Genomic DNA, 20,206 nt, shown 5'->3' with positions numbered 1-20,206 from the left:
AATTTGTCGGTGATAGAGTTTTTACAGACAATGAAGCCGAATAAGGCGGAATTATTGTAGGAAAAGTGTTGTCTCCATAAAGTCACCAAACCCGGATTGTTGGCAATACACTGTGAAATCCATCATCATCATCATCATCATCATCAAGTCTTTTTTCTAACCCTTGATTTAACGGGTTGGGGAAATGGAAACACGTGGTGATAAGTAGATTGTACTTAAAACTGGTAGAACACCGACTCCATCTCGGCTGTTAAAAAAATGTCGACGGTGGCTGGTGGCAGGATCACCTATTTGTTTTAACAGCCGACCTCATTAACGCTGATTTCCCTTCCGCCAATGCCTTATCTTACGTTTTGAGCGTTTTATGCCTTGTTACAAGTTTCAGCACCCGTTCTTCCTCCCCATCTATTCTGGTCTACTACTAAGTATACCAATGCCATCACACACTCGGCGATGTGTCACCGTAGATGGAATTAGATTTTTTCTATTTATCACAGATCACCAAAGGCACCCAACTGATCTACTACCGTCCACCACGCAAGACTCAACGAAGAATGGGGAAGGAAGCATAGTTCAATACAAAGTACGTTACGCAACCAAAACCAATTGAACATAAAACAAAAAAACAAAAAGAGATCAAGTCTACGTGTCCAGATCTCATACTTAAAACCTCAAACAAATAACCTATTTAGATCACCAAGGGTCATGCAGCACACTAACCCTAAATAGTCTACAGTTCTGACACACGCAATCCAACATTCGTAGCCAAAGCCAAAAAGAGCACACCGCAAAGGATAGTAGGACCGTATTTGTCATAATACATCCCAGTAGCACGCCGCTCTCGAATCCTATACGTCCGGAATAAAAATATTCCAGCGGAATAGGCAATAGCGAGTAATGCAGCGAACGTGAAGAACGCTGTGATTATCAATCCTCTGGTATCTTCAGCTGAAATAAAGTTGAGCAAGGTCGTGGCGATGGTACCAATGAAGACCGAGGTGTTAAGCCATTTCTGGATTTTCTTTTTGTTAGCAGATTGAGCGATGAAACTGGAGGTAAAACCACTCACCAAAAAGGTGCGTTCGAGAGCAAAATATACTTTCGGCTCAATACGAACAGGAACAGATATCCTCTTCCCAGCAGGCGCAGTCAAATCTCGAACCATAACCCTATCATCACCTGATGCACCATTCTCAAGATTACGACCCTCCCCATCCTCTTCATCCTCCTCATCCTCCCCTTCCTCCTCTGCAATCCTCCCATTCTCACCTTGCCCTCCCTGTGTTCTCTTCTGATGAACAGCATTCAAGCTGTTCTTGAGCGTCTCATCAAAAGCAGTAGAGGGTGCAAGCGGATTAATGGACAGTGAACGAGACCTGTAATCAGGACCATCTCTAACCATAGACAACTTCCTGTGAGCCTGCACTTCCGTCCTCGGCCCTTCTTCATCTCCTCCATCCCCTCCACTACTCGAGACCGTGGCCTCATTCTGTTGAACATCATCCTCTCTCCGTTGTTTAAGCATCTTTTCACGAAACGCAATAGCCTCCTCCACTTCCGTCCCACTAAGTCCAGTACGTTGTCCTTCATTCTTAGACGGCGCAAAATTCATTTCTTCATCTTCATCACCTTCGGATACAGGTTCAGAGTAATATTCATAACCTATAGAATGGAGGCTGGTCGACGATGGACTCATGCTGCCCTTCGAACTTGTGTTTGGACGTTCGATAACGCTCAGGTAACCAGTATCGGGCTTGAGAATATCAACATCCACTTCAAATAATGAGAAAAACCACCTTTTGAAGAGTGAAAAAGAACTACTGACTCTGGGGTAGCCAGAAGGGCACGAGGTCAACACGGTGAGGGAGAAGTGTAGCACATCCATGAATGAATTTACTGCAATAGAACCAGATTAACCATAGGCCAACAACAGGCAGTCAGCGAATATGATAATCACCTAAACTTGGGCACAGCCTCAACGAGATGCGATTGCACTAGATCCGTAACCCACGTCGGAGGTTGTTGACCAAACTGCGTTTGAAGCTTCACTTCCAGTACACCATACTTGAATATTTCCTTATCCTCTGCTGCGACTTGATCGAAGGGATAATCAATGCCAAGGTCAGTCCTCCGCCAATTCTCCCCTGCGCGAACTTTGCCATCCCAATTGTCCTCTCTAACCATGGTCAATTCAGTATCAAGAGAGATACGAACACGAGCATCGCCTGGAAGTTGGAATGCCGTCCGATTGTAAAAGGAGCGCATGACTACAGTGGTAGCAACAAAAATACTATCTTAGATGTATCCATTGTCAATAAGGATATATAGCACGCACCAGGACTAAGTTTCTTTGTAAGAATCGCATACTGAACCTCATTCGCAAGTTGAATCATCGAATCAACCTCAGCTTGACTCTTCTTCCCCTTCTTCACAAGTGCCTGAAAGTCAGCATCTACAGTGTACTCTCCACGGAGGAAAGGGTTGATAAGGTGTTCTTTCAGCGGGAAGCGCGATTTGACGGATTTTTCGCCAGTCCAATCTTCACGATGAGTCTTACGTTCAACGAATATCTAACATAGAGAAGTGGTTGACATTCAAATGCAAAAGGTGTACTCAAAGATGCAGGCTTACGGTTTTGTTGTCGACATCGCCATACCAACGAAGACGGATGGCTTCTGCACCCTCGGTTTTCTCCAGGCGTCCAAGATACAGTTCCAGATCTTCATTGTCAAAGTATATCGACGTGATAGCTGGAGGACAGTTAATAAGAGCTTAGTTACAAACATTCGCGAGATATTCACCAGAATCTTTCGGTTCATATTCTTTCTCGGCATTGAACACTACGTAAAGGAAAATGAGTGTGGACATAAACTTTTTATTCTCAGACCTACCCAAGACAGGGAGATTGCGTAAGATCGCCAATTTCAATGAAACGAGGTTATCCGGATGAACCTAGCATGCAATATCAACAACATTGAAGCATTATCACTAGGAAAGGCTCACCCAGTACTTAGTTGTTTGGCGAACAAAAGCATTCTGACTCCCTCCAGCACTAGAATCACCCTCAACAGGGTGACCGCGAGTACGAACAAGGTCATACAACTTGGAAAGCTTGACAATGAGAGCATCCCAGTTGTATTTATAAAATGGTCGTTTTTCGAGGTAAAATTGAACGAACGTAGCCTTGAGAGGTAGTGCTGTTTGTTTCTATGAACTAAGATTATTATCGCGGATCAGAGTAAAAATGGGTCGAGCATACATCATGTTTCTAGACAATATACGGTCAAATTTTACCAATGAAAGACGCTAGTCCAAGAGAACTCACTTTAAGAATTTTCATGAAGCCTGTAATATTTAATTTCGTATAAAGAGCGAGATCGTGAACGTCAGCAACGAGGTTGGCGACTTCTTCCTCCAAGGTGAGGAATGATGCCTCGAGAGCATCGTAAGATCCGTCGGTCGTCGTATCATCAGGATGTCCATTATCATCGTCATCATCAGAACCTTCATCATCCATATAATTTAACTGCTGTCTTTCTTGACTCTCTGAATCGGTTGGTGGTTGCTGGGAGTGACGTCTTGATTCTGCATTCTGGTTGTCATGTTCTTCTGCGACGAGATGCTGCACGCGCTTCTCAGCTTCCTCAATAGAGACTGCAAGGTCGGCGGTCTGTTGGATTTGAGTTAACACACACAGCGGCAGCTAATTTCCAGAATGATAAAAAGGAAGCCAGAGCGGGTACAGCTAATTGAGAGCTCGTCAAGGCCAAAGCGATAATGAATAGTTAGAACAGAGCAAGAACAGTGACGAGGCTAAGATTTAGACCAGCCATTAGGCAGATAGACGTAAAGCGGCACGCGAACATCTTATTAAATCAAGAAGAAGGATATCCAGATCAGCCTGTTGATGAGCAGCTTCCAAAAGCGGGAATGAAGCTCGAATCGTAAGTTGTCGGGCCAGAAAGCAAGGGGGGATCCGCGTCAAAAGGAGTTGAAGACAACAAAGAAGAACTAGGTCAATAGGATTGCAAATCTGGAACTGTGGTGGCAAAGAATACCCAGGGTAGACATTGCCGACAAGCTTGAATGAGAAAACAAGACCCGGAGACAGAGACGAGCAGGATGGTGGATGAACGAGTAGGATAGTGGGATGAAGAGGCAATAGAGCTGACCTTGTTTTTCTGGAATTGGTAGATTTTATCAAGTTCCTTTTCGAGCATGGCCTTGAAGTCATCCTCGTCCTTCTCAGTCCAGGTGCGGCCTGTCGTTCGGATCTGATTCAACGGTGACGGTGAATACCGGAATACAATTGACGAGTGATGTTAGCACCTTGAGCTCGCGTTTGAGCTGGTTGTAGTCTATGTAGAAAGGCCGCCATTCGTTGTACAGATCAGTCTGTCATAGGTGTAAGTTTAAGGCAAAGAAGGCGAGGAGAAAGCTTACACTGATCTTCAGCCCAAACTTCATGGTAGGAGATGAACGAACGTGCGGATCGGGGAATGACGAAATGGCAGTCGGTAGTGAGCGTAACCACGTGCCCCGGCTATTCTGAGTTCTCGTTCTAACTTCTCGCTGCTCGCAGCGTCTCGACGCTCTGCAATGACCAGCCATGTCTCCTACAACGCTATCTCCCGCCCGGCCCGGCCTGTCATGCATGGCTCGCGTCGCTCGTCCCAGGCCACTCCGCGCACAAAGGTCCTCTTTCTCGGTCTCCACAGGTCTGCCTCCTCTTTGCTTCGGCGACCCCCCTTGGCCAATATCTTCTCTGCTCTAGGGCCGGAAAGTCCTCGATTCACCATGTCTTGTTCAAGGACCTGCCACCCAAGCAGACTTTCTACCTCGAGACAACCATGCGCATTATGAAGTATCCAATAGAGTGCGAATTTTATGTCTTTTTCGTACGCGTTTTTGTCACTGATGTTTTGACCGCTCAATTTATCTCCAGTACAGTCATTCCCCTTGAAATATGGGATTCACCAGGGAATGCGACTCCAGAATCCATAGGCATTCCAATAGGTCAATTCCGCAGTCTGATCTTCGTCATCGACATACGGGTATGTTTGAGTCACTCGAGTGGCTACATCTCTATGACCACGCGTGCAGGATCTGTACAACCAACCCATCACCAAACTCATGGACTTTGTGACAGCGGCTTATCAATCCAATCCCAATATCAACATAGAGGTCTTTGTACACAAGTCCGAAAAGCTACCCGAAGACGACAAAGTCGGTACGTTCTTTTTTTGGAAGTCCTATTCTCAGCGTGACTCACGTTGTCTTCTTAGAAAATTTTAGACAAATACAGGAACGGGTAACGGATCGGCTACTGGACCATGACTACGAAGGAGTGCAACCCAATTTCTATCTGACCTCGGTCTATGACCATTCCCTCCGCGAAGCATTTTCTCGCGTGCTTCACAAGCTGATTGACTCCCTTCCCTACCTAGAAGACATGCTAAACGTATTTTGTGCTGTACGTTTGACCTTTTGATTGCGTCCAAATTTACAGCTTACCGACATGAAATTAGAATTCCCAATCACCCAAGGCCTTCCTATATGACACCAAGTCTCGACTATATATTGCGACGGATGCTTCCCCCGTGGACAGTGCTGCACATCACTTGTGTTGTGACTATCTTGAGATGCTGACTTCGTTCGGCAGTCTTTACAAGTAAAGATGCTGTCTTCATCAATTCATGGTTTTGATGGCTGATATGTCGATTTGTCAGGTCGGCGGCATCAGCCACCTCTTCGCGCCATACGCAGTTGGCGTCTCCTGAAAACCCCACAGATTCTTCGGCTTTATCAGCCATTGGTCGTTCGGATCCGAGAACCCCAACCGGACAACCGACAAAAGCCATGTTTTACCCCAGTGCGGCGACATCATTACACGCTTCGACTCCAGGGACGACGCTTACCTTCCACGGGATTACGTCGTCGCTTGCGCTGCTTGCCCTTGTGCCGACTGCTGTTTACGAGGGCAGGCGGGGGTTGCTAGAGTATAACGTCGTGTTTTTCAGAGAAGGTGTACAAGAAATATGTGATGTAGAAACGGAAGTTCGGGAAGGTGGATGAGGATGAGGATGGGGTCTCTTGGCTCGGGGCTATCTTACATATTTTTGACTAAAATACGTACCTACGCGAACATGTATTATATTGCAGCTTGAGGGGCAGACAACGCCAGATAAGCTCAGACGTAACTTGGGGTCGGGTATGTCACGTGCGCTTCAGCTAAGTAAAAAAATTCCATTGGGGCGTGCGTGTTGGGGTCGGTTCAGGAAACACATATATACCATCGCACCGGACCTGATACCACACGGGCTTCTTGCGGAGCCACTCTCTGCAAATTTTCTGTACACCGAATCCCTTCCGCTTTCCACTCCCATGGCGGTTCCCAACGGCCATGCCGTCCCCCATGCCATCGCTTCCCGCCCCCTCATCGTCGCCCAAGGCCGAGTTCGAGTTCGTCTTTACTTTTTCTTTGATTTGGTGCCACTGCTGATGCTCGGAATCAGATCTCTGTCCCCGTCTCTACAAAAACCGATGAATGGATCGCCGCAGAAGTTCTGCGTGACGAGTTTATCCATGCACAATCCCTGGATGCCGCAGACGCGTCGTCTGTGATCGAGGACGAATCTGAAGCCACAGTAGATCTGGCCGCAAAATTTCTTGCACACGTTGCATCTAATATCGATAACGACTCGCAATCAACCGAAGCACGCATACGTCTACTTTTGAATGTGCTCAAACACTTTACGTCTTCATACCTTGCCACTAAGGATATCCATTCTCTGTGCGCATCATACTCCATCGACACTCGCAAGACCGTCCTTTCGGCATACTATCGCGCTGTCGCAGCTCTCGAGAACAAGGACAGCAGTTCCATCCCCCGCCAACCCGAGTCTGCTTTATTGGATGCTGCCAAATCTGGCAAGGCCTCGATCTTTGCCCTTTTCGGGGGACAAGGGACCAACGAGGTTTACTTCAATGAATTGCAATCACTCTATGATATATACCAACCGTATGTTACCCCGTTCCTGGAATCCGTCCTCCCTGATCTTATCGGGCTCGCCGAGGATGAAGTCGATAGCTCCTACTATACCCACGGATTAGATGTTGTTTCTTGGCTCTCGGATGCCACTAAGCGGCCTTCCATCGCTTACCTCGCGTCGGCTCCCCTTTCACTGCCACTCATTGGGCTCACCCAGCTCATCCAGTATCTCGTCGTTTGCCGCGTCGCCAACCTCACACCTGGCCAAGTTCGTAGCCGTATTGCCGGTGCCACTGGCCACTCTCAGGGCATTCTCTCTGCGGTCGTCATCAGCGCATCGGAGACTTTCGATGACTTCACCGAGAATTCGCGCAAGGCCCTTCGTTGGCTTTTCTACTGTGGTCTTCGTGGCCAACAAGCATTCCCTCCTGTCGCCGTTGAACCCAGCCTCGTCCAGGACACCTTGGATGGGGGAGAAGGTACTCCATCACCCATGTTGTCTGTCGCCGGTCTTCCCCTCAAGGATCTTGAGGTTCATATCAAGAAGACCAACTCCCACCTCCCTGCCAACTCTCAGCTCGGCGTCTCTTTATACAACGGGCCTCGTGCATTCGTCGTGACTGGGCCGGCTCGCGCCTTACATGGTCTAGTGACCAACCTTCGAAAGGTCAGGGCGCCCAGTGGCGCTGACCAGAGCAAAGTTCCTTTTTCGCAGCGCAAGCCCGTCTTCTCTGTCCGTTTCTTGGTCGTTGGCGTTCCTTATCACAGTCCGTACCTCAAGGGCGTGACTGACGCCGTCATGGACGAGGATTTGGAAGAACTGTGGGAGCCCTCTGATTTGAAGATCCCTGTATATAATACGGAAACCGGTATGTTGATTAATTATGTGACGCGGATCAGGGTTGTAATAATGAATTCAAACGATTAGGTGAAGATATGCGCAACATGACCGGCTCGATTACACGCTCCTTATGCGATCAGATCTACACAGCACCAATCCATTGGACCAAGGCTACTGATTTCCCTGAGACCGCCACCCACGCTATTGATTTCGGTCCCGGTGGTCTCAGTGGAGTGGGTCCTTTATCTGCAAGAAATTTCGATGGTCGCGGTATTCGTGTAATTCTCGTCGGCGACAGTGGCAAAGGAGATGCTGAGTTGTACGATTCTTTGAGCGTCAAATACGAGGATTGGTGGAGTAAGAAGTTCGCGCCTAGTTTGGTCCGAACAAGGTATGTCGATGCTTCTTCCTCTACACAAGGATTATACTCATCTCTTTCAGTGACGGCACTATCCATCTCGACACCCCTATGTCCCGTCTGCTTGGCAAACCACCTATCATGGTTGCCGGTATGACTCCAACGACCGTCAAGGCCGGTTTCGTCAGCGCCATCCTCAATGCCGGATATCATGTTGAACTGGCTGGTGGTGGCCACTATAATGCCAAAGACCTACGTGCTAAGGTCGCTGAAATCCAATCCAAGCTACCGTCCGGCGTCGGTCTCACCCTGAACGCCCTTTACATCAATCCCCGCCAGTTCACCTTCCAATTCCCCTTGTGGCAAGAACTCCGTAGAGAGGGAGCGCCCGTCGAAGGGTTCTGTGTTGCCGCAGGTGTTCCCACCACCGAAAAGGCTAACGAGATCATTGAGGGTTTGAGGACTGCAGGTATCAAGCATATTGCGTTCAAGCCGGGTTCAGTTGACGGCCTTCGCCAAGTGGTCAATATTGCCGCTTCGAATCCCGATTTCCCTATCATTTGTCAATGGACCGGTGGTCGTGGTGGTGGTCACCACTCATACGAAGATTTCCATCAGCCGATCCTTTCCACCTACCGCTCCCTTCGTAGCCACTCAAATATCGTTCTTGTTGCTGGATCTGGTTTCGGCGACGCTGAAGACATTTGGCCGTATCTGACCGGAGACTGGTCAGAGCGTTTCGGTGTTCAGCGGATGCCATTCGACGGGTTTTTGTTCGCCAGCCGTGTCATGGTTGCGAAAGAGGCGCATACATCATCTTCGGTTAAGGATTTGATTGTTGCCGCTGCTGGTGTCGAGGACGAGCAATGGGAGGGCACATATACTAAGCCCACTGGCGGCGTTTTGACCGTCCGTTCCGAGTTAGGCGAACCCATTCATAAAGTTGCGAATCGTGCAGTGAGGTTGTGGAAGGAGTTTGACAACACTGTCTTCAGTCTTCCGAAGGAGAAGCGTGCTGCGTGGTTGAGTGAGCGTCGTGACGAAATTATCGAGAAGTTGAATAAGGATTTTGCCAAGCCGTGGTTTGGAGAGAAGAAGGATGGTAGTGTCGCCAAGGAATTGGGTGACATGACTTATGAGGAGACAGTTTTGCGCCTGGTCAGGTTGATGTATGTCTCGAAACAAAAGCGCTGGATCGACAGGTCCCTCCGGAACTTGACTGGTGATTGGCTGAGGCGCGTCGAAGAGCGCTTTGCTGGTGTGAACACTACTGGCAATAAGCCTTCACTCCTTCAATCTTATGCTTCTCTCGATGATCCCTCAGCCTTCGTCGAATCGTTTTTCGAGGCATATCCTCTTGCCACTGAACAACTGCTCGCCGCCGACGATGTGGCATATTTCCTCGCTATTTCCCAGCGACCCGGTCAGAAGCCAGTTCCCTTCATCCCCGTCTTAGATGTGTCTTTTGAAGTTTGGTTTAAGAAGGTGCCTTTTTTTTTCTAAATGGCTTGTCATCATTCGGACTCAAATCTTTTTAATCACAGGACTCCCTCTGGGCTGCTGAAGATATCGACGCTGTATTTGATCAAGATCCCGAGCGTGTTGCTATCCTTCAAGGTCCCGTTTCGGCGAAAGGTTCTCTTGTCAAGGATGAGCCCATCAAGGAGCTGCTCGGCAACATCAATTCCTCTCTCATCTCCAAATTGCTCGAATCGCGTTATGGTGGTGATGAATCTTCTATTCCGACCATTGATTATCTCGCGGCGGAGCCATTCGTCCCTGCAACACTTTCCAACGTCGCTCGCTATGAGAGGGGTTCAGACGTCGTTTATCAATTTGGTTCTTCTCTTCCTTCTACTGAAGACTGGCTCGCTGCCCTCGGCGGTTCGGAACTCAACTGGCTTCACGCCCTCGTCACTTCGGAGACCATAGTCCAGGGCACTTCTTATATCGATAACCCTATCCGCCGTCTTCTTGCTCCACGCCCCAAACAACGCATCGTCGTTGGTTACGAGAATTCCTTACCTGTTTCTATCACTGCTTACGGTGCCGCTCGATCTTATGGTGCCCACATCCCTGGCTTCAAGGCTGTCGAGATTAAGTTCAACCAGTCTTCTCAACTCATCGACATCACTATGTTCGAAGAACGTCGGGATGTTGCCGTGCCCCTCAAACTTCAATTCCATTATCAACCCGAGCAGGGCTACATGCCCATACACGAGATTGTTGACGGCCGTAACCAGCGCATCAAAGACTTTTATTGGAAGTTGTGGTATGGTGACAATGAGGTGTTACCAAACGTCGACATCAAGGAGAAATTGGTTGGCCCCGAGGTCACTATTACGGCGGAGGAAGTGGAGGAGTTCTGTGCTGTGGTTGGGAATCAAGGAGAGTCATTTAAGAATGTGAGGAATGATAGTGTGCAAGCGCCTATGGATTTCGCTATTGTTACAGGCTGGCAGGTGAGTTGATCTGATCTTTCCTGGATATGTTCGGATGCTGACAATTTGGTAGGCTATCATGCGCTCGATTTTCCCCGCTGACATCGACGGTGACCTGCTCAAGTTGGTTCATCTTTCTAATGGCTTCAAGATGGTTGAAGGCGCATCTCCTCTCAAAGTTGGTGATATTTGCAAATCGGAAGCTCGGATCGTCTCCGTCGTCAATGCTCCGGAGGGCAAGACGGTTACGGTTAAAGGGCACGTCTACCGGGACGATCAGCCCGTCATCGAAGTGGTCTCTTCTTTCTTATATCGCGGTCGATTCACTGATTACGAGAACACATTCGAGACCACGGAGGAGCCTGACTATCTTGTCCCCCTTGAAACTGATGCAGAAGTCGGTGTTCTGCAATCGAAGCAGTGGTTTGGCTGGGAGAACGAATCGACTCCTCTCCTTGCCGGGACTGCTCTCATCTTCCGCATTCAATCATCCGTGTTTTTCAAAGATCGTGGTGTTTTCCGTAACGTTTCTGTTTCTGGTGATGTTTTCGTGCGCAATCAGCTCAAAGTACTCGTCAAAGTTGGCAACGTCGACTTCCAGCAAGATGATTGCCAAGGCAATCCCGTCCTCTCCTATCTGCAACGTCACGGTACTCCTCAAGGCCTCCCCACCCCTCTTGCGAACGAGGGTTACACTCTTCGACACGTCGAAGGTTCTACGATTTTCAACGCTCCTCTTACTAATGAGCCTTATTCTAAGATTTCTGGTGACTTCAACCCTATCCATGTTAACCCCTACTTTTCCGATTATGCTTCCCTTCCTACTACGATTACTCATGGCATGTGGTCGAGTGCTGCCACTCGTCGCTACGTCGAAAATGTCGTCGCTCAAGGCCATCCCGACCGTGTCCTCGCTTACAACGTCTCGTTCGTCGGCATGGTTCTACCCAATGACGAGCTCGAGGTGAAACTCAAGCATACTTGCATGCGGGATGGTAACATCGTCGTCGCCATCGAAACCACTAATTCTCGCGGCGAGAAGGTCCTCGTTGGCACTGCCGAAGTTAAGCAGCCAACAACCGTCTACGTCTTCACTGGCCAGGGTTCTCAAGAGCCTGGTATGGGCATGGACCTTTACAACAACTCTCCTGCTGCTCGTGCTGTCTGGGATGGTGCCGACGCTCATTTGCTCGCTACTTACGGTTTCTCTATCAGCGAAATCGTGAGGGATAATCCCAAGGAGAAGACAATTTACTTCGGTGGTATTCAAGGTCAAGCTATCCGTCAACGTTACATGGACATGACCTATGATACGCTTGACAAAGACGGCAACACAAAAACTCTTCCTCTTTTTGCTGACATTGATAATCGTACTCCCCGTTATACCTTCAGCCATCCCAATGGTCTCCTATTTGCTACCCAATTTGCTCAGATCGCTCTCGTCGTTACAGAGAAGTCGGCGTTTGAAGACATGCGTGCGAAGGGCTTTGTTCAAAAGGACTGCGCCTTCGCTGGTCATTCGTTGGGTGAATACTCCGCTCTCGCTTCCATCGCCGACGTTCTCCATATCTCTGCCCTCGTCGATGTTGTCTTCTACCGTGGTATTACCATGCAGCGTGCTGTTGAACGAGACTCTGAGAATCGCTCGAACTATGCCATGTGTGCTGTTAACCCGTCTCGAATTTCCAAGACTTTTAGTGATGCTGCTTTGCGCGAAGTTGTTGATATGATCGCGGTCAAGACTGGATCGCTACTTGAAATCGTCAACTTCAACGTGGAGGTAGGTTTCTTGGTCATGATTTCTCATTTTCGGGTATTGAGCATCGTTCTAGGGTCAACAATACGTCTGCGCCGGAGAGCTGGTTGCCCTTCAAACGATGACTAACGTTTTGAATTACCTCAAGGTGAAGAAGGTTGATATCGCTCAGGTGAGTTGAATGATAGTTCTTGCGCAACCTGCATACTGATTTTGATCAAAGTTGACCAAGCAATTCCCGATCGAGAAGGTCAAGCAGATGTTGGGTGATATCATCACCGAGTGCAATCAACGAGCTCTTGATCAGCAGAAGAGCCAGGGCTATATTATCCTTGAACGTGGCTTTGCTACTATCCCCTTGCCTGGTATTGATGTGCCGTTCCATTCCCGTTATCTATGGGCAGGTGTTCTACCCTTCCGAGCTTGTGAGTTGATTAAATTTGGTTGGGGTTGATTATGATACTGATGATTATGATAGATCTTTCCAAGAAAATTAACCCTGCAACTCTCAACCCCGACATGCTCGTCGGGAAATACATTCCGAATCTTATCGCTAAACCCTTTGCTGTCTCCCGCGAGTACGCTCAAATCATCTACGATCAAACCTCATCCCCTCGTCTCGATAAAGTCCTCCAGAAATGGGAGGAGGACAATTGGGACAGCTCCGAAAACCGACAAATGCTCGCGTACATCATACTCGTTGAACTTCTCGCATACCAATTTGCTTCCCCCGTCCGATGGATCCAAACTCAGGATCTCCTTTTCACTCAGTATAAGTTCGAACGCCTCATTGAGTTGGGCCCGTCACCCACACTTACCGGTATGGCTTCTCGTACGTTGAAGGCCAAATTTGAATCGTCGGACGACTCTGTTTCGTGTACTCGTGTCATTCTTTGCCATGCGAAGAACACCAAAGAGGTCTACTATCAATACGAGGATGAGCCTGAAGCCCCTGCCGAGGCTGCACCCGACGCTCCCGCCCCCGCTACTGCTGTCGCTTCAGCTGCTCCTGTCGCTGTGGCCGCTGTTGCTGTGGCCGCTGCCGGACCCGCTGCCAGCATCGAAGACGCACCGATCAAAGCTATCGATATTCTCCTTGTCATCGTCGCCCAGAAGTTGAAGAAACGTGTTGATGAAGTTCCTCTTTCTAAATCTATCAAAGACCTCGTCGGAGGCAAGTCGACTCTCCAGAACGAAATTCTCGGGGATTTACAACAAGAATTCGCGTCTGCGCCTGAGAAAGGAGAGGAATTATCGCTTGAGGAATTGGGGTCTGCTTTGAGTACTGGTTTCAGTGGCGCCCTTGGCAAGTACACAACGAGCCTTGTCGCTCGTCTAGTTGGTGGAAAGATGCCCGGTGGATTCAATGCTTCTGCTATTCGTTCGTACTTGAACAAGACATGGGGCCTTGGACCTTCTCGCGCTGATGGTGTTCTCCTTCTTGCTACCACTCTTGAGCCCCCCAAGCGTATCGCCTCCGAGGCTGAGGCAAAGACTTGGCTCGATGGCGTTGTTCAAACCTATGCTCAGCGATCAGGTATCTCTTTGACTGCCCCTGGGGCCGCTGCTGGCGCTGTCGGTGGAGGTGGAGGTGCCACAATCAACAGCGAGGAATTCCTCAAGTTTACGGCGGATCAAGACAAGTTCATCCAGCAACATATCGAGCTTTATAACCGCTACCTGAAAAAGGACTCGCGAGCTGGAGAGATTGCCTACGATCGCGAGAAGGTTAACACCCTTGCTCTTCAGGCGAAGATTGACAGCATTACTCGTGAACATGGTGATTCTTACCTCGACGGTATTCAGCCCCGCTTCGATCCTTTGAAAGCCCGTCATTTCGATTCGTCCTGGAATTGGGTTCGTCAAGATGCTCTTCTCATGTATTACGATATCATCTTTGGCCGCCTTACCACTGTTGATCGTGACATTACTGCTCGTTGCATTGCTCTCCTCAATCGTGCCGACCCTGACATGCTCCAATATATGGAGTATCACATCAATAAGCTTGACCCCTCGAAGGGCGACACCTACAAGTTGGCCAAGGACTTTGGTCAACAATTGATCGACAATACTCGCGACATCATTGGCAAATCTCCTCTTTACAAAGACGGTATGCCCTTTTTCTAATATCCAGATACAAAGAAACGTCACGCTGACAATTTTTTTTCTAGTCACCTTCCCTACCGCCCCCCACACTGAAGTCACTGCCAAGGGTGACATTGTATATTCTGAAATTGTCCGTGAAAATGTTCGCAAGCTCGAAGCTTACGTCGAAGAAATGGCAACCGGTGACGGCGTTGCCGGATCTGTCAACATCCAGAAAGTTCAAGATGATGTCTTGAAGCTCTGGACCGTCGTCAAGTCGCTTCCTGAAATCAATCAGGACCAGAAGAACAGGATCAAATCGTTGTACGAGGGCGTTGTTCGCTCTCTCCAGAAAGGTCCAGATCCCCATCCCCGCGTGCAGAGTACTCGCAGTCGTCGCTCCTCTTCTCAATTCCTCCGTCCTCACAATGCCGGTGTCGCAAATGTCACAGCCGACAATATCCCTCTGCTCCATCTCAAACGTCGCGTCGCTGCCACATGGGAGTACAGTAGTAACCTCACTGGTGTCTACCTCGATATCCTTCATGAGATTGCCACGTCAGGTACTACGTTTGAGGGCAAGAATGCTCTCTGCACTGGTGTCGGCAAGGGCTCCATTGGCGTTGAGATCGTCAAAGGTCTTCTTTCTGGTGGTGCTCACGTTGTAATCACAACTTCTAGCTACAGTCGCAAGACCGTCGAGTACTACCAATCCATTTTCCAAACCGTCGGAAGCCGTGGGTCAGCACTTACCGTTGTGCCCTTCAATCAGGCCTCAAAACAAGACGTCGAGGCTCTCGTGGATTACATTTATAACAACCTCAATATGGATCTCGATTACATCCTTCCTTTCGCTGGTATTCCTGAAAACGGCCGTGAGATTGATGGACTTGATGACCGCTCTGAACTCGCTCACCGCATGATGCTGGTCAACTTACTTCGCATCCTCGGTTGCGTCAAGAATAAGAAGGCTAATAGGCGTATCGTCACCCGCCCCACTCAAGTTATACTCCCTCTGTCGCCTAATCATGGCCTCTTCGGTAATGATGGCCTGTATTCCGAATCCAAGATCTCTCTTGAGACTCTATTCCAACGATGGGCCTCGGAAAGTTGGGGTGAATATTTATGCTTGGCAGGTGCTGTCATTGGGTGCGTAATGATTCTGGTTCATTTCTTTTGTGACTAACTAATGAATGTTCTTAGATGGACTCGTGGCACTGGCCTTATGGCTCCTACCAATATAGTTGCTCATGAGCTCGAGGGATATGGCGTCAGGACCTTCTCTGCTAAGGAAATGGCATTCAACATCCTCGGTTTGATGCATCCCTTGCTCTTTAGTATCACTCAAGTTGAGCCTATCTGGGCGGATCTCAACGGTGGCATGGATCGTCTGCCAGACCTGGCCGATATCACGACTCGTATCCGCACGAACTTACTCAAGAAGGCCGATCTTAGACGCGCCATTACCAAGGATAATGCTGCAGACTTCAAGGTCACAAATGGTGTTGAAGCTGAACGCCTTCTTCAAACCATTGACGTCCTTCCTCGAGCCAACTTCCGTTTCGATTTCCCCGAACTTGAATCCGCCGAATCTTTGTCTGATGTTACTCAACTGCGCGGTATGATTGATCTTGAGAAGGTTGTGGTTGTCACCGGGTTCGCCGAGGTAGGCCCTTGGGGTAGTTCTCGTACACGTTGGGAGATGGAAGCTCGTGGAGAGTTAACAATTGAAGGATACATCGAGATGGCTTGGATGATGGGTTACATCAAACATTTCAACGGTCGTCTCAAAGATGGTTCGCTGTACGTTGGATGGGTTGATAGCAAGAGCGGTGAATCCGTAGATGATAAAGATGTTAAGGGACGCTACGAGAAGGACATTCTTGCGCATGCTGGTATCCGTCTGATTGGTACGCCATTTACTTGATAACTCTGAACATAACATTAATTATCCCTAGAACCCGAAATATTCCGTGGTTATGATCCCAACCGGAAGTCCTTCAACCAGGAAATCGAGCTCATACACGACCTTGAGCCAATTGAGGTCTCAGAAGTAGAGGCACAGAAATTCAAGCTCCAGCATGGAGACAAGTGTGATATTTGGGCTGGTGAAGATGGTCAATGGTTTGCCAAGTTGAAGAAAGGTGCATGTGTTCTCGTCCCGAAAGCTTTCAAGTTCAGCCGTACTGTCGCTGGACAAATTCCTAGTGGTTGGCATGCTGGACGATACGGTATCCCCGAAGATATCATTGCCCAGACCGATCGCTGCACTCTATGGGCGTTGGTGTGCACAGCCGAGGCTCTCAATAGTGCTGGTATCACCGACCCCTATGAGCTCTACAAGTACATGCATCCTTCTGAAGTTGGTACCTCGCTTGGTTCCGGTATGGGTGGTGCCACGAGTATGGCCAAGATGTTCAAAGATCGTCGTGATGAACGTGAGGTGCAAAACGATATCCTGCAAGAGACGTACGTACCCTTCCTCGCCCTCGTATCAATATGTCCCTGACTTTATCATACAGTTTCATTAACACTACCGCTGGCTGGGTTAACTTGCTCTTGATGTCTTCCAGTGGACCCGTGAAGATTCCCGTAGGTGCTTGGTGAGTGAATTTGAGCACTTTCCCGAATGTGTATTAAGCTACCCACCACTAGTGCGACGGCTCTTCAATCTCTTGAGATTGCTTGCGATACTATTCTTTCTGGCAAAGCTAAAGTCATGATTGCCGGAGGTTTCGATGACATCAGTGAGGAGGGTTCGTATGAGTTCGCTAACATGAAGGCTACCAGTAATGCGGAGACCGAATTCGCCATGGGACGAGAACCTACTGAAATGTCCCGGCCTGCTACCACTTCACGTGCAGGGTTTATGGAGGCTCAAGGTACTGGTGTCCATATAGTCATGAGTGCCAAGACCGCCCTCGAAATTGGCGCGCCCATCCGAGGTATACTTGCTTTCACTTCCACATCCACGTGAGTTTCTATCTTCTTATTGGCCTTTTCATTACTTACACTCCCACAGTGACAAAGCTGGTCGATCAGTACCAGCTCCTGGAAAGGGTGCTCTGAGTGTTGCCCGAGAAGTTCCATCTAAACATCCCTTGCAAATCCTCGATGTCAAATATCGCTCGCGCCAGTTGGCATTCCGCCGCACTCAAATTTCTCAATGGCTGGATCATGAGCACGTCGAGCTTCAAGAAGAAATAACGTCACGCAAATCGGAAGGAGAGAACGTTGATGAAAGTTACGTCGCTTCGCGCGTAGCTAACCTGGAGAAAGAGGCTGCTCGTCAAGAGAAGGACGCTATTGCTATGTATGGCATGCTTGAGGGATCAGATCCTCGCGTTGCTCCCTTACGTCGTGCTCTTGCTGTCTGGGGTTTGAATGCTGACGACATCGGCGTCCTTTCTATCCATGGCACCAGTACCGGGGCTAACGAAAAGAACGAGACGCAAATCTGGAACGACATCTTCACTACTATCTCCCGTAGTCGCGGAAATGCTGTTCCCATCGTCGCTCAGAAGAGCCTCCTTGGTCACTCTAAGGGTGGGTCCGCTGCTTGGCAGATGGCTGGTCTCTTGCAGTATGTTCTTTCCGGCGTCATCCCAGGGAACCGCAATAGCGAGTAAGTGATTATTAGATGCCAGTCATTTAACTTGAACTTATGTTTTTAATAGCAACATCGACTCCAATTTCGTTGATCGCCGATTCCTTATGTTCCCCTCTAAAACAATCTACACCGATGGTATCCAAGCTGGTGTTATGTCTTCCTTTGGTTTCGGTCAAGTTGGTGGAACAGCCCTCGTCGTACATCCTCGCTACCTCTTCGGTGCTCTCGAACCGAGTTTCTACGAGCAATACAAGGAAAGAAACCGTACTCGTGCACTCCAGTCCTACAAGGCCATGAGTGACATGATGGTCAAAAACTCGCTCGTGAAGATCAAGGAAAACCCACCATTCACACCCGAAAACGAACGAGAAGTACTCATGAACTCGATGGCGCGCGTCACTTGTGATCCCAAGACTGGCGAATATTCTTTCAAGGGCAAGCTTCCTAGAGAGGCGCCCCTCGATCTATCAAATCTCAAACTTGTATCTGACGTCATGACCGCTCCCTCTGCCGCTACGAACAGCAATATCATTGGCGTTGGTGTTGACCAAGGTAATAATCTCCCCAATCTTTTCCAATCATACCATCTCATTTGTGTTTGCAGAGCTTATCACATCTGTTCCCTCCCACAATCCCACATTTGTTGCTCGCAACTTCACTGAGGCGGAAATAGCTTACTGTCGCGCTCAACCTTCGCCTGCATCCTCATTCGCGGCTCGCTGGGTTGGAAAGGAAGCTGTCTTCAAATCCCTTGGCGTCAAGTCGGCAGGAGCTGCGGCTGTTCTGAAAGATATTGAGATTCTCAATGATGATGCCGGTGTTCCCTCTGTTCGTCTCCATGGCGAGGCACAAGTCAAAGCGCAGGAGCGGGGAGTTGCCAACGTGTTAATTTCTTTGAGTCATTCTGAGGTTAGTCATGCACATGATGTCCTTATTCACGTTTATACTAACTTGGATCTCTAGACTATCGCCATTGCTTTTGCACAAGCCTCATCAACTTGATCGTCTACCTCGTATACCAGTTTCATTGCTTCTATATTGCATTTTCAGGTCTAATTACATACTCACCGTGTTTCTTTTTTTCGTTCACTGTCATCGGAGCTGTAATATCGTCATAATGAAATAGATTCCTTTTGTTCTACTAAGTACCACTAAGTAATTACGCGATCTGTCACATATCACGCCTTTGGAGTCACATACTCGATCGCACCAGGTGGAACGCGTCTCTTCCCCTTACCATTGGCATATGGACTCGGACAGCCCTCTATCCGATATTGACCCTCTTGAAGTTATTGCAGATAGCGAGGACGAAGGGAAGGCTACATCTTCGGGTGTGTCCCCAGTCTATGTGAGGATTATTAGGAGAGCGTTGAGCATGGGCTTCCACTAGGAAAGTTGCGAGGCGACCATACACCGTCTCGCAGTCCCGGACAGGAACCTACAGTAAGTTTCCCTACTTTCTTTCTAGACTTGATTCGAATTTGAATGCATCCATTAGACATCGCATGACGCTCCTGTCGGCCAAATAGGCGTTGGCAATATAGATTACTTTGCTGGCTTTCAGGAACCCGTGCTCCCAGTACCATCTATCGCAGATCGTGCAAAGACACGGAAGCGCAAGTCCAAGGCCCAGCGCATGGTAGACGTTCTCGAACTTACTGATGAGGATGAATTAGCCCTAAAACCTGCGGAAAGAAAACGGAAAAAGACGACGAAGCCGAAAGAAATATCAAAGGATATACCAGGCACTGTGCCTGCTAAACGCAGTCAAGATGTTGACGGAGGTGCAGGCGTAACTCTTGAGACCCTGCCACTTGTTGACCTCCGGATGATCAACTCTAAACCCAAAGTTGCACCGAGGCCTATCAAAAAGAAACCTGTACATCCCGACCCTTCTTTCCATAGGATCCCCCAACCAACTATTCCTGTTCCGACGTCACCGTTTCCCCCGCAATATTATCCTCCTGATACTTCCCCCGATCGCGATTTACCTCCCTCTGACCCTCCACCGACGAGTTCCATGTGCGTCGATAAACCGCCGCAACTTCCGCCTATCGAGTTCCTATCCCCGGAGCCAATCGACTCTGATGTGCTCTTGCCCTCCTCTCATCCTGGAGAAAATAT

At 48.7% G+C, this 20,206-nt stretch overlaps 3 protein-coding genes across 3 annotated transcripts; 2 read left to right on the top strand and 1 right to left on the bottom strand.

Moving 5' to 3' along the window:
- Positions 1–580: 580 nt before the first annotated feature.
- Positions 581–4,475, bottom strand: AGABI2DRAFT_200998 (hypothetical protein). The gene is made up of 14 exons (XM_006459002.1): positions 4,444–4,475; positions 4,330–4,395; positions 4,173–4,274; positions 3,326–3,703; positions 3,260–3,268; positions 3,004–3,207; positions 2,892–2,952; positions 2,802–2,840; positions 2,632–2,750; positions 2,336–2,570; positions 1,958–2,267; positions 1,826–1,896; positions 1,070–1,773; positions 581–1,012 (listed from the first exon to the last, which is right to left on the bottom strand). Exons 1-14 carry the CDS (start codon positions 4,465–4,467, stop codon positions 731–733), a joined length of 2,604 nt encoding a protein of 867 aa, XP_006459065.1. The 5' UTR covers positions 4,468–4,475; the 3' UTR covers positions 581–730.
- Positions 4,476–4,555: 80 nt separating this feature from the next.
- AGABI2DRAFT_217958 (hypothetical protein) lies at positions 4,556–6,196 on the top strand. Its single transcript, XM_006459001.1, has 7 exons — positions 4,556–4,718; positions 4,775–4,876; positions 4,946–5,054; positions 5,104–5,230; positions 5,286–5,473; positions 5,529–5,671; positions 5,730–6,196. Exons 1-7 carry the CDS (start codon positions 4,600–4,602, stop codon positions 6,073–6,075), a joined length of 1,134 nt encoding a protein of 377 aa, XP_006459064.1. The 5' UTR covers positions 4,556–4,599; the 3' UTR covers positions 6,076–6,196.
- A 188-nt stretch (positions 6,197–6,384) lies between these two features.
- Positions 6,385–19,253, top strand: AGABI2DRAFT_217954 (hypothetical protein; the record flags this gene model as incomplete). The annotated part of the gene is made up of 18 exons (XM_006459000.1): positions 6,385–6,462; positions 6,516–7,860; positions 7,920–8,223; positions 8,274–9,675; positions 9,735–10,652; positions 10,705–12,411; positions 12,464–12,559; positions 12,611–12,812; positions 12,866–14,497; positions 14,559–15,621; positions 15,676–16,382; positions 16,431–16,941; positions 16,995–17,075; positions 17,128–17,445; positions 17,495–18,097; positions 18,150–18,634; positions 18,687–18,991; positions 19,046–19,253. The coding sequence occupies 18 exons, from the start codon at positions 6,385–6,387 to the stop codon at positions 19,082–19,084; spliced, it is 11,796 nt and encodes a 3,931-aa protein (XP_006459063.1). The 3' UTR covers positions 19,085–19,253.
- Positions 19,254–20,206: the final 953 nt, after the last annotated feature.

Source organism: Agaricus bisporus (assembly GCF_000300575.1).
Source record: "Agaricus bisporus var. bisporus H97 unplaced genomic scaffold AGABI2scaffold_3, whole genome shotgun sequence".
NCBI classification, from domain to species: Eukaryota; Fungi; Basidiomycota; class Agaricomycetes; order Agaricales; family Agaricaceae; genus Agaricus; species Agaricus bisporus.
The sequence above is the reverse complement of the archived record's forward strand: the minus strand, read 5'-3'. Positions and strand labels throughout refer to the sequence as shown.